This window comes from Aptenodytes forsteri, unplaced genomic scaffold (genome assembly GCF_000699145.1).
Source record: "Aptenodytes forsteri isolate BGI_AS27 unplaced genomic scaffold, ASM69914v1 Scaffold82, whole genome shotgun sequence".
Taxonomy (NCBI): domain Eukaryota; kingdom Metazoa; phylum Chordata; class Aves; order Sphenisciformes; family Spheniscidae; genus Aptenodytes; species Aptenodytes forsteri.
Window position 1 is genome coordinate 13,038,890 of NW_008795490.1, and position 14,437 is coordinate 13,053,326.

Sequence of the window (14,437 nt, forward strand, 5' to 3'; positions counted from 1 at the left end):
CCAGATCATTGATAAAGATATTGAACAAGACCGGCCCCAAAACTGAGCCCTGGGGAACACCGCTCGTGACCGGCTGCCAACTGGATTTGGAATATTTCATCATCTTACTCTTCATTTCTCCATTTTAAATTTATTTTTGATCAGCAGGAAGTCCTGTAAAACATCAAAACATTCAAACTCACTTGCTGTCAGCTCAGTTCCATTGATCGGGGAAATTCAGCATGGGATCTTGCAGGGCACACAAAAATGTGCAGGCTTAGGGCCCACATTTACATGTCCAAGTGTATTTACTTAATAATGGAATCACTACAGTAATGATGTTACCCTTAGATCATTATTGCATGAGAAACATTATCAGTTTGGAGATCTATGGAGGTCTTACCAGAGGAGTCAGGTAAACACACATTATACTAGTTTCAAATACTTGATAGCCAAACTGGAGGAAGGGCAAGAAAATTCTTAACTCATTATGTGTTTTGTACCTGGGCTAAGAATTTATACAATAGTCTACTCCTAAAACAGAAACTGAAACTGGGATGCTTTAATATCAAAAAGCAAAATGTAGCCACACATCCTTCCATTGTAAAGCATCATGTAGCACAATATTAAAGCTGGACAATATGAAACTGGTAGCAATTCCCTCTACAGTCACTGTCTCTCTCATGACTGCTTTCTATCCATAATTTTTTGGAGGAAAGTAAAGAGTAGAAGATGCAGGATGGAGGGGATAGGCAGAGAAGAAAATGAAACAATAAAGAAAGAGTCAGGAGTTAAAAAAATGGTCAATGAAAGAGGAAAGATACAAAGAAGTCAAGAAAGAGGAGGAGAAATATGACGTGATAAAGCATTAGATAGAGTGAGAAAATACAAGACAATCTGGAGTCTGTAGAAAAGAAAAACTGATTTTACTCATCACTCTACCAGACTGTAGCAAACATCTTCAGTTTCCTGTTCTTAAGCAAGCACACAATATTGCCAAAGCAGTTGCTCAAATTTGATGCGTAGAGATCCCTAGTCCTGATGTCCCGTGTTTCCCTTTAAAAAAATAAAAACCCAAATAAGCATCTGGAATGTCATTATATCATCACAGAAAAACAGAAATTAAAGTGTTCTGCATTAGCAAGACTCTATTATTATTACCAAAACATATTAACCTTCAAAACATAATTTTACATTATACCTGTAGGAATTAATACAAGTCCTAGGGTCTGCATAATTCAGGAAGCCAACTTAGATGATCAGAGATATGTGAATTATGCTTCACCTGAAAGGATCTCAAGGCATTTTATGAACTTTATCAGGTGAAGGCTCACAGGTTTTTCTCTGGCTGCATTGTTTATGAAACTTCAGTTTAGAAATGAAGACGCTGAAATGGAATGAAAGAAATAATGATAACAAGGTATCTTAGGAAATATAAATTTTTTGTATCATTCTCTAGATAGCGTTTCTCTTTTTTTTTAAAGACACAGTATTTGATCATAAGACAGTGGTTGCTTTATGAAGCTTGCATTTTTTAGGGGTATTTTTTCAATTTGGAATTTATTTAGAATTAATTCACAAAAATTGAACTTTGAAAAATATGTAACAGATATCCCTCGTTACTCATTTAAGTTGTCTACATCCTTACCTTTGGAAGTAAGCACTAGGGTGATGTTTTCTAGAGGCTGGGAAACATAACAGTTACTGCTTTGCAATTTTGTACATTTTTATTTGTACACAGTTTCAACATACTTACAAGGATGGCATTTCTTTTAAGTTAAAAATGAGGCTTAGTTAAGCATCTGGATGATCTTAAACTCTCAAGGCCTCCTGTGTAATAAGTATCAAGAAATGTGCTTCTCAGTCTCTGAACACTTATAAATTCAATAAGCAGTTGGTATACAGTAAAATAAAAACCAAAGAACCGTACACTGTGACCACACATTAGGAGCCGAAATGTACCAAAGAGCTTTTAACAACTTTGATGTAATTGGCAACAGCAAAAATTCTGTCTAAATATTTTATTTTCTAAATGTGTGTGGGGGTTCCACATTATGATTGATAGTAATCTGGAATTATTTTCTGACAATTATGTACCTAATGTAAACATGGCATTAGGTTTTACTGTCTTTTTCCCTTTTGCAGGTTGTTCTGGTGAACCTGTTGATATGCATGGTAGTTTTCTACACTGTGTACTATGTGGTCCTATCTGTGTGCTTCGCAGTATTCAAGTAAGATTTCCTTGTCTTTAGCCTAATATGATGGCATACGACAACTGGATATAACGGGTAGAGCTATGACTCTGTAGAGGAGGCATCCAGACTGGAGGCATCCAGTCCCAGTTATTCTGTGAACACATTTTTCAAATTCAGTTGAGTTGTTGTACCTGAACCTTTGTTCAAGTGCACAAATTGGCAAATGGAGACTCAAAACTAACATACGATGCTGGTTCTAATCTACTTCCTTGCACTTGCACCATGCAAATAAGCGAACGTAAGAGAAAAGATGACATGAAAAAAGGAAAAGAAAGATTTTTACAATCGATAAAAAAGACAAATTATATTCCCTTAGGAAGTTATTGATTAGCATGCGTAGTACCAGACGTGTCTTAAATACAAGCGGAGATCGTGGACTCTGTGTGCAAGGGCAAGACCACAACATGCAATGGAACGTAGAGAGCTTCTAAAAACCCAGAGTATTCCATTTGAAATTGTATTTAAAAGCACCCATAATATGTCATATAATCACTAAGGCTTTATTGAAAATCTCTGGTTATACTTGTTCATTCTATTTCCACAGGATTAAAATGTTGGATGGTTTGGCACCTTTTGATTTTAAGACAAATCCCTCATGGATTAACCCATATTATTTAGGTAACTGAATTTTGTTTCTCTTTTTTTTCCCAGCCAAGAAAATAGATTATATCTGGATGTAAACTTGTGTTCCTTATGGACAGTATTTTAAAGCTGTTTTAGTAATACTAACGGTTTCTGTATTTTAACTACACTGCATTTAAATGCTTATTCATCTTCGCTGCACTTCTCATTTCTGTATTGCTACTCATCATTTGAGTGATTGTGAGGCTTTTCCTCAAGTTGTTCTTCTGATCTTGCATCGTCTGAAGAAAACGTGCTGCTTTGGCAGGATGCTTCATTTTCATTGCAGAACAATTACCTATTCTCTGTAAAGTTCCTCCGCAAAGTTGTTAAATTTATTCTTCATACTGCAGTGAATTTCTTATGAACCATATCGGATCCAGAGCTGAATAACAGGTCACATTCAACTAATGGAAATCTTGCTTTGGTAATGCCTGAATACAGTGGGCATCAAAATTTCAGCGTGATTATGGCTCAATCCCTAAACATATCTTTATATATCCTAAAACAAATTTCTGCAATTTTGTCTGAAGCTTTCAAAATATATTCTCTTTCCTAAACTGTCATTCCTAAAAAATTACATGCATACATGCATTTTACCTGATTTGTAATCCATTTTACAAAGGCAAACCACATCATCTGTCAGTAAAGTAAGTAAAGCTCAAAATAAATTGTTTAGTTCATCAGGTTAAAAAGAGTAATAAAAATTCATGGATATTTGTACAGTGTCAATAATGATTTCAGATGAAAAAAGAGCATTTCTGTTGTAGCAATGGAAAATAAAATTAAATCATATTCCATTAGAATTACTTTTCAGGGCCCTAATGTAATTACTGTATCTCAATATGATTTTTTTTCCCTGAAAATTTTATTAGCTAGTTTGATGCAGTATGTTTATATGCCAAAGACAGCAACTATATCATGCAACCGGTTAGTATTCCATCCCCCTTTCTGTCCACGGGATGAAATAACATGGATGAAATAGCAAAACACAACAGGATCTGTTTAAAGTCTGTGGGCACAGAAACAGAATGAAGCTCTCTGAATGATGTTGCAAATGAAAATTAGTTTACTAAAGGGTCTCACTCATGCCTGTTAAAAACAGAATTATGTCTTTAAAAGATAACCTCAAAATATAAATGGAAGTAGCTCAGAACTGAGGTATCATTACTGGCCCAGTTTCGTAAAAAAGTTTGCAGAGCTTCTGTCTACACTAAGCATACTTTCTAAATTACAAAATTATTGGCAAAATTTAAAGGGATACTAGCATCATGAACTATAATAAACTAAAAAACCTAAAATGCATTTTCAAACATTAAATTTTTTTAAGTGTTATTTCCTAGTTTCCTAACTACATGTTTTTTTCCGGTTATCTTCTTCTTATTTTTTTACATTTTTTAAACTGCTGGGTGAAAGATCCATATTACAGTAGGAACGAATTGACCCTATAAAGAAAAGAATAAAATTGAAAGGCACAAGATGCTGCCAAATGTATAAATTAAATACGGTGAAAGAAAACGATGGTCTCTCTACTCTCAGTAATCTTAGGTATTACATTACTGCAATAGTAAAAAAATAAATAATTCCATTAAAAACGTGACTTTTGTATGCCTGTGTACTTAAAAAGAAGAATAAAATGCATTTAGATGGAAAATTATATGAATTACAATTGCACAATTATGGCTTGTGGTATGGGAATTCAGGACTACAGCTAGAAGAGACGTCACGCGTTTTCCATTCAGCCCCCTGCTATCCCAGGTAGCCACCGAGCATAAAGTCAAACTTCACCCTAAAGGTGATTATTTTTGATCCCATTACACGTCGTAGCAAGTGAACAAGCTGAAAGCTAAGCACCACCTCATTGCTGTGTCGAAGGATACAGCTCATCGAATACCAGGTGAGGTTCCTCAACCTTCCCAGCGTAGCTGCTCCGTGCCTTCCAGACTGTTTTCCTGCCCACGGGGGAGGCACGGCTTGCCCGTGCCATTGCTTTTGCAGAGCTGTGCCCCGCGTCAGGGGAGGTGGTCAGCACAGGCTGGTGGCAGGGCATGGCTGGGCACGCTCCAGAGATGAAGAATACAGCTCATCGAATACCAGGTGAGGTTCCTCAACCTTCCCAGCGTAGCTGCTCCGTGCCTTCCAGACTGTTTTCCTGCCCACGGGGGAGGCACGGCTTGCCCGTGCCATTGCTTTTGCAGAGCTGTGCCCCGCGTCAGGGGAGGTGGTCAGCACAGGCTGGTGGCAGGGCATGGCTGGGCACGCTCCAGAGAAAGCACCACTTCATCACCAAGAGAAGGAATTTTCTTGATCAGATAACTTTAATAGTCTCTTTTGGCAGCATAGTTTAGCTGTTATCGCTTTGCTGGTAATCCCCGTTCATGGTTTAACACAACACAGAGCTGGCTGCTGAATGTCGGGCATGGCGAGTGCATGGCAGCTGTGTCAGCCTTGCTATCGGCACTGAGGAAAGCCAGGCTCCTGGTTGTATGTACCATGAGACCCATGCGGACGGGTGGCCTCTGCTCACCTTGTAGGCTCTCTGCTCTATCTCCCCTTGCATGTCTTGCCTTTAAATTGTTCTGATATATATATATATATATTCTGGTATATTTCATATATATATATATGATGCAGTGAAGTCAACAGGGAGAAAGCTATGAAGTTTCTTTCCAAACATAACCTGTTAACCACACAATTCTGTTTTGGATGAGAAAAAATCTGATCAATGTCAGTATCAACCAAATCTATTTGGTGCCATATGCAAAGAGTGTGGATGGTCCCTAAGTAAAATTTCCACGCCATTTCTCCACTAGGCTATATAAACTGGTCATAATCCTGTCGCTGGTCATAATCCTGTTAATCCTCGTGTTTTGCAAAATTAGAAATGAACTTTATAATGAAAACATTAGTGTAATATTCAGTCCTGTAAAAAATAATTTGCATAACTATCTCAGACATTTTAACTTCCTATTGCTATCATTTTGAATATAGGAAAAAGCCTTTCAAAACTGTGCTTGAAATACATTATTTTCATTTACAGTTCTTGTGATATCGTTGGAAATAACCTTCTTCATTTGTGGTCTGCTGTTTGCCCTGGTTGTGGAAGAATGGGTTTGGGATTACGCTGTAACAGTTACTATTATTCATATCATCATAACTTCAGTCGGTAAGTCAGTTTACGGCTAAATATATGCATAGTATCACAAATTGAAGGACCAATCAACTATGATTCATCTACTGTATTACTGGACTAACGTAATCATTTTTCCTTAAGCTAAATAAATATATATCTTTTTTTTCTACCCATTTGACTCATGCGTGTATTTAAATCTTGCCATTTAAAACTAAATTCTGGTTTTGTTGCAGAACTTTAAAACACTATTTTCTTACTAAAAATTCCGAGTTTTAGTTTGTAATCTAACAGTTCATATCGAACAAACCCATCTTAGATGCAATTTCAGCATCTGGGAGGCGTGTTTTTCTCTAAAACAAGAAATTAATAGTTGTCCATGTCCTGACACTTTAAGATCTACTTATTAACACTTCAGCTCTAGTTCAGAGTAAAAATGAGGCTTGCTTCAGCAAAGCCAATTCAAAGTTTTAAAGTTAGATCATTTGAGCTAAATCTCATTAAGAAAAATAAAGAATTTTACCACAGAAGAATCTTTTTTTTCCTGAAACTCTTCCCCTCAAAGGGAAGAAAAGGAAAAGAATTGGCTGCTGTAAATGAGACTCATCATCACTTTTTGCCAGTCCCTGGTAACCTGCTCCCTCTTCTCATGCTGTTTAGCAGAATGCTGCTATGGCTGATTAGGAAATATATTTTAACCCCATGCTTGCCAGAGCCCATTTGGGGATTCTTTTCTCCTATAACAATGAGCTTAGTATTTTTATGCTAGAATTTAGAAATAGGAAAAATGTCACTGACAAATTAGGACTCCCTCCCTACTACATAATAATTCATCTTCCATTTTCCAATGCTTTGTCCATTTGTCTTTTAGCACTTTATACAGACGGGGATTCCCCAGTTACCATGACAAGTTCAGCCAGACACCAACAGAGACTTCATCTTAAAAAATTAAGCATAATTTCTCATCTACTGAATTTGATTTCCTGGAATTTAAACTACTGTTATTCCTTGTGAATAACTTCTGTATTTAAATCAAGGAATTTACAAAAACTACAACAAAACCTGCTTTGTATATAATTTATACAGGAAGGTATCTTCTATCAATATATTAGATGATGCATTTTGATGTCCAAACAACCCCATATTTGTTATTGTTTCTGTCAGATAGCCAACCAAAGCTCTGCTGGCTGACTCTGAGCTGCCAGCATATGCAGTGTGCCTCCCAGCTCACTTTACTACCCTTACAGCCCTGACAGCTTTTTTTTGGGGGGGCAATATTGGGTCATATAATGGCCCTGCAGTTGATCATACAGTGGGGATGTGGGTCAGCTTGCGTGAGGCAAGGGCAAGCGCCTGACACAGCAGAGAGCACGCTGTGCAATAGCGCTAGCTTGCAGTGCGCACACCCAGCCTGTCTTTCATGCACTGCATCACCCATTAAACTGAAAATGTCAGGCAGCTTAATTTATTTGCATTGCAGCAATATGTAGGCATTCTAGCAGGGGATCGGTGTCTCTGTTGTACTAAACTGTGTACAGGTAAGTAATAAAACAGGCATTTCTTCTGCAGAGAGTGTAAGAGCTCCGTTTAGCACACACTTATTAGGTTTAAGACTTGCCTTCCAGTGGGATCGCTCACCAGGCTAAGCTTAATGGTATGGCCAAGTATCTGAACGATCAGGACCTAAATAGGCATTTGCAATTTCAATAAACGTAAAGTATATAATTTATGAAACATAACTAAGCAGACCTTTGATAACATAATGTAATGTTTGCGTGTCCCCATCCTTTTTGTTTAAAAATTTACATTTCTCCTTTTCTTCTCCTTGCAGTTATGTCTGAATTCCCCCTGATGTTACACTGGTGGCTGGCATTAGGTATAATTACATTCTTTAAAGTTTAAATCGTTAGAATCCGTGTAGAAAATTAGTATTTACAGTATTACTTGTTTCTATTAAATGTCTGTTGTCTCACTAATTTGAGAATTGTCAACATTTAAAGAAGAAATACATGCTTTTCATTTATACTTCTTTTAATGACACAGGTAAGTAACGCTGGGCTAACATTTGCTTGAATGTTAGTACCAGAATGTACTCAGCTTGTGTTAATCTTGCTAACAAATAGCAGATACGCTCATGTTCTTGAAATAAACCATGATTAAGTCCCGACTAATCAAACTATTTCACTTAATTCAGGTGTCAAAAAGACAGTTGTCCAAACTAGTCTTCCTTGGTACCCTTTATAATCAATGGCAAGAGACAGGCACCTTGAGAGGCAATTTTTATAAACACGATGCACAGGTGCTTATGATAGATGAGACAAAACCCAGTCATCACATTTTGTTAAGAGTGAATGGCAAACCTACATTTCTGAATCTTAAATTTTCTGTAAAATTAAAAGTGTAGCTTTGTACTAGAATATACTATCTTGAAAAATAGTTAAGGGAAAAGGACTGGCTTCTGTTCTTCTTTCTTGTATGATGGATAATAAGGATCGACAGCTGCAGTAAATTCCTAAAGGATGGGGACAGGCAAATAAATTCCCTGTCCTGTGACTGGTTTTGCATCAGCAGCTGCTGAGGCTGATATCTTTGTAGGTGCCTAAAGCCTTGGGCAAAATGTTTAAGTAGGCAGGCCATTTTTAAAAAAAATTAAGATAAAAAGAATGTCTGTTTAAAGTAGTTTTATCATAACATTTATATTCCACTATAAAAATTAATATAAAACAGTCATATATTTTCTTTCAGGATCTGGAGTAATTTCAATGATTTGTGGAGGACAGATTTTGTCATACTGCTTGTTCAAAGACAACTTCATTTACCCAGTTCTAGATGATTTTTGAAAAGGAATAGTGGAACTTGCCTTTATATTTATATGAATTCTATGGTTTCATTAACAACATAATTAAAATGAAGTTAACAACTGTCTAATTGTAAAGCTAATATTTAGCTTACCAGACCTCTTGTATCTTACATTTGTTTGCAATGTCAATGTCATCACTTTTAGCTGTTGTATGTAATCACTTTTAGCTTTTGTATGTACATTTTCCATTAAGCAAATGATTAGATACACTGTCTCTTTTAAATAAACCATACGGAGGATAAGAGCAATGATGCAACACTCTTGCAAAATTCTACAAGGAAAAGGAGAAAACAGATTTGAATTTTATGTTTTCAGGGTGCTCGTTAGCTATTGTATTTTATGAAATGCTGAGTCTAATTTAGGCTGGAGTCTGAACTCTCACAAGCACTGCAAAACTTTAAAGTCACCCTATCTGGCACAAATCACTGTAGGTTTAAAGTGGTCTTTACTGGCAAACCCCTGGCAAAGAAGAATCCGTGGACAGCACATAGTTCTGCATCTCTTCCCATCTTAAAGCTCTCACCTAGAAGCTGCCCAAGACAACAGCAGGCAGACGTACAATCCCCGATGTTTGGTTGACCCCCTTGCTTCCAGGGATGCTACAGACAAATGTTTTCTACAATAGCTTCAGGCTATTCGCTCTTTCGCTAATGATCCATTTATGGTCTGGCTGTGCTGGAAGGAGGAAAGGCAAATGCTATCGACGGCCACTTTTTTACATATCCCTTTCTCTCTCCCCCAGCTGCATGTGGCCAATGCCAAAGTGCGCGTCTATGGGTAGTGGTAATTAAAAAACAACAAACAAACCACAGTAGTAGCTTCAAGTAACTCTTTATCTCTTTAACCATAATAAAGCTGTAACAGCAAAATTGCTAGAAGGCAACTTCATCTTAAATACAATACTAGTGATTAGATTTCAGCTACAGTTTGCTTAGAAGAGCAAGACTGGGTTGCTGTTTGCACAGGAGTGCTAAATGTTGCATTTGCCTTAATCTTACTCAATGGATAATGCCTCTGAAGAATCTGTCCCCTGTTGATCTAATCATAGACTCATAGAATAGTTTGGGTTGGAAGGGACCTCTAAAGTTCATCTAGTCCACCCCCCCTGCCGTGGGCAGGGACATCTTCAACTAGATCAGGTTGCTCAGAGCCCCGTCCAGCCTGACCCTGAATGTTTCCAGGGATGGGGCATCCACCACCTCTCTGGGCAACCTGTGCCAGTGTCTCACCACCCTCAGCGTAAAAAATTTCTTCCTTATATCTAGTCTCAACCTACCCCCCTTTAGTTTAAAGCCATTCCCCCTTGTCCTGTTGCAACAGGCCCTGCTCAAAAGTTTGCCGCCATCTTTTTTATAAGCCCCCTTTAAGTCCTGATAGGCTGCAATAAGGTCTCCCCAGAGCCTTCTCTTCTCTAGGCTGAACAACCCCAACTCTCTCAGCCTTCCTTCATAGGAGAGGTGTTCCATCCCCCTGATCATTTCCATGGCCCTCTTCTGGACCCGCTCCAACAGGTCCGTGTAATCAAACATCTTAAAATTTATTGCAAGTTTTACAATTTTCAATTAAGTTTCAATACTGAAAGTACATATATGGTGAGAAGCACGTTTCAGAAGACTCCCAAAAGAATGAGCTTGTCTCTCATGAATGACAGATATGTAAGTAATTTTAGAGACAAACCAGGTATGTAAATCCATAGCACTGAATAGGTGTAGATTTTACAAGTTGTTCAGCATAATACGCTGAGTACTGAAGTCAACAGAGAGAATTCCGTAGAGTGAATTAACTGACCCGCAGTGATCACTGCGTGGTGAACGGTCTGAACCACGGACCATTTTTAGTCTGATGGATTCGTATCTCCATAAACATTAGTGTGCAGATAACTGACTGGTATTATGTGCTTGAAAGGCATTTGCGCATTTCTTCCAGATTTGTTTCAGTTCAGAACTATAAAAATGGATGGGAAGGATGTACCGTCTAATGTAAATTCATACCTCTGTCCTCATCCTCACACAGTTTGTGTGTGTATGTAGTGTGCCATGTGGCAGAACATGAGTGGATTAGATACAAAGTTAATCCATGGGTGGAACGAGTTTCTATTTTTAACCTGATGGGATTTTCCTCTACGCGTGTCAGCCCAGCAGCAGCTTGTAGTAGCTCTGTTGCCCAGTCTTGACATTTTTAACTTTTGTTTTCTATTTAAAATCTTAAATCACCAGCAAGAGATACCTTCAGACTAATATGAAGAGTGCTTTAGCCCCAGGATTTCTCCAAAGCACGTACAACTAGGCCAGTGCTAGAAAAACAATCACAGCAAGACCTCTATCGAGGATTAAGAGCCTTAGCCCAGCTATTAAAGTGCCACTAGCTTTTTGCATTACTTTCAGATGTAGAATGATGAGACAATTTCAGCATTATTTATTTAATCTTTTCTGTTACTTTTATGTTGAGCGCCCATGATAAATGTTACACATAATGTTTAAAGTGTAGCAAAGTTCATAGTATACAAATAAATTTTCATCATGTAAGCAATATCAGCTATATCTGTGTGGGCATTACCTGGTTAGAAGCCTTCAGAAGTTACACCTAAAACTATGTGATTTCTATTTGATACACCAAAACACCACTATTGAATATGAGAAACCTGGCTATTTCTGGAAAAATAAAAAAGTGATACACCTGAGCAATTTGCACGTGACTAATGGATAACAGTCAAGACAGGTGGGAAAGAAGAACTGCTGGCGGAAAAGAAGGGCGCTGTGTATGTTTCACAACAGACCTGCAGAAGACTACAAGAAAAGACCACTACAGAAAGCAGAAGGAAAACAGGCGAAACAGCAACCGGGACCTATGTTTGGAAAAAGGCACAATGAAAGCCAGAAACGAGAAAACGAAACAGACAAGATCAGTGAAAGAAGAAAAAATCCGCAGACTGAACTTGTAGCACTGGAGTCTCACAACATGAGACTTGCATGCCATTTGTATGCCACAATCTGTTTTTCTGCTCATGTATACACGACGCTAGGAAAGGTGGTCCCCACATCCATAGTTCTGACTATAATCTGTGGCGTTATGCCTGCGGCTCCTGCCCCAGGATTTTCAGAATTCTTTGCTCTCTGACTCAGCCAGGCACAGGAATATTGTCTAATTTAGTTGGTGTGGGCTTGGCGTTAAGTTATTTCACCCCTTGTGATACAGTTTAGTAGTCATGAGTTTGCACAGGTATCAGTGGGGGTGTAGACAGTCTAGAAAACATTACAAGCAGATGGAGACTTTATCCACTTCCAGGCAGAGTTTGCAGGGAAGAAGAAGTTGCAAACATTAGGTACAGAAATCAATGGAGTGGTACACAAATGACACACCTTAATAATACCATACTTAGAGTCATTTTAAGATTTTTTTCGGAGGCAAGAAACTCCTTTTCGTCATATCCAACCACCTACTGGGAGAGATTATAGTTCTCCTCAATTCAGCCCTCTCTCTAAATGGCTCTGCATTCATTCTTGTTCCAAACGGTGAAGTGTCTTACTTGTAACAAAGAACGTGAGTGAAATGCGTTTCTTTGGAGACTCTAAGCATTTATTCCTAGGCTAGTAGCACTGCCTTCAATATAATGTCAAAGTGTAAACCAATTCAAAAAGCTGTTCTGGGACCAACAAACTAACTGAAACCTGTAAAACCAGCCAAATATCAAACTATGGAGTAGTTTGATACACAGACAACATAATGATTTTTAGTTGGCATTTTCATAAAAATGTAGATTTAAATACTTATAATTTCCTAGTGAAGTAAAGAGCCAGTTATTCTAGCTAAGCGTGTCATTTTTCCACCTCTGTAAATTGCTTGATCAACATTTCCAGCTCTTTTGTATCCAAACTTAAAAAAGCAAGCAAAACAAAACCCCACAGTACTCATCATTTCTGTATTCCTAAAAATACCAACAACTGCTGCACCAATAAATATAGAAAACACAGTATGAATAATACTAGATCACCAGCAACGGGTAGATGAGTCACCTGACTGCAGTCTCCTACGTTGGATATTCATGCACAGGATTCCTGTGGCCCATAGTCTCTTGACTAGAAATACTCATTGTGGTCGAGTGAGCTTCGTTAAACCGAGGAAAGATGTGAAAGCCTTACACATTCTTCATTCCATCATCTGGTATGTATGTTGTCACACCATAAAGTTAGATCCTTGTTAATCTCCCCAGGTATTTAAAGCTTTATTTAAATATTTTGTATCTTCCAAATGTGACTTACTTAGAATATTTATTTCTTGGCTTAAGATCCTGTGTAATGATCCATCTGCTCAGTAATGGCTAATACTCTAATCTCTCCTTTTTGTGAGCTAATCATGGCCCCAGACAGCATGCACTCTCTCATTAGTTGTCAGAGAGGATAAAGGTCTTAGGAACGGTTATAAAATTTGATGATGCAATTAATACCTTTATGATTGGCTTTAAACATTTCAGTGTGAGGCTATGATTTTAAGACGCAGACCCTTGTCCCTACCTCTCTTCTGCTCAGGGAGAATGATATGGATCCCTTTAGAGTCCCTCTTCAGACGCACCAGGGTAATTATGCCTGTGTTGTAGGGCAGGCGTGCTCTGTGATGGACTTACACCCTACTCCATCCATTCTCCAGTTCAGGGGACCAAATGAATACCTTGCAGTGATCTCCCAGTTCATACGCTCAGGTTTCCACTGCCAACAAGGGTGAAAGAAGGGAAAGATGTGCGCTTCGGTGTCATCCTGACATGTAGTTGTAGCATGGCATTGGCTTGGACTGGGGATTTGGGAAGCGACGCTAGGACACCAACTATGGACAACCAAAATCTGAGGAAAGGCCTTGGCCCCAATCTTTTAAGGTTGCCTACCCCTAGAAAACAGTTGCAATCAAATATAAGGATGATGGTTGAAGCTGGAGCCTGTGAAAAATATGCAAGGTACTTTCAGTCTCTTGCTGTCATTGTCCTAAATCAAAGATAGTCACAGCCTGGCCATTACTGTTCCATATTTTCCAATGAAAATAAATCCTACCCATGGATTTGCATAGTGATTTGTAAACAAAGGGTCCACTCCTGCTTCCAACAGCAAAGATCCCATTATCTCTACTGGAGCAATACTCTTATCAAAGGACCACTTATATGTACCCAGACCCTCTCTCAGAGCGATCTTGTCACCAGATTTTCAGCAGCAAAAGTGTTTAAATAAAACATGGGTGATGGCAAAATGCTCAAATACATCAAGAATTACCAATTTCCTAGCAGTCTTCAGACACCTTTGCACTGAAATGACATCTACATCAGTAGCTTTCAAAATACACTGAAAAAGTGCTTCGATTCACTTCATAAACCTTGATGGGGGCCCACACACAGATGTACCTTTAAAAAGGACAAAAAAGATCAATGTGTTTGACATCTCGTACGGTATTAACTGAAAAAAATTGTAGACATTAGCCAAATTACATGAGTAAATTCAACAGCGAATCATGTTTACATTAATTTGAATTTAGCGTTTTAAATTAATCTGAATTCTAAGGAATTGTTTTAACACTTCTTCACTGGAAAATTATAGCGAATCCTACGAAAGT

The 14,437-nt window shown here is 38.1% G+C and overlaps 1 protein-coding gene across 1 annotated transcript in view; it reads left to right on the forward strand.

The window, feature by feature from the left end:
- TMEM244 (transmembrane protein 244) overlaps nt 1–9,128 on the forward strand; it is a 12,929-nt gene extending 3,801 nt beyond the window's left edge. The window contains exons 2-6 of the mRNA XM_009281533.2: nt 2,125–2,210; nt 2,779–2,852; nt 5,896–6,021; nt 7,817–7,861; nt 8,731–9,128. Of these exons, the coding sequence (XP_009279808.1) occupies nt 2,152–2,210; nt 2,779–2,852; nt 5,896–6,021; nt 7,817–7,861; nt 8,731–8,825 (399 nt within the window). The 5' untranslated portion in view covers nt 2,125–2,151 and the 3' untranslated portion in view covers nt 8,826–9,128. The remainder of the gene's footprint in view (nt 1–2,124; nt 2,211–2,778; nt 2,853–5,895; nt 6,022–7,816; nt 7,862–8,730) is intronic.
- Nucleotides 9,129–14,437: the final 5,309 nt, after the last annotated feature.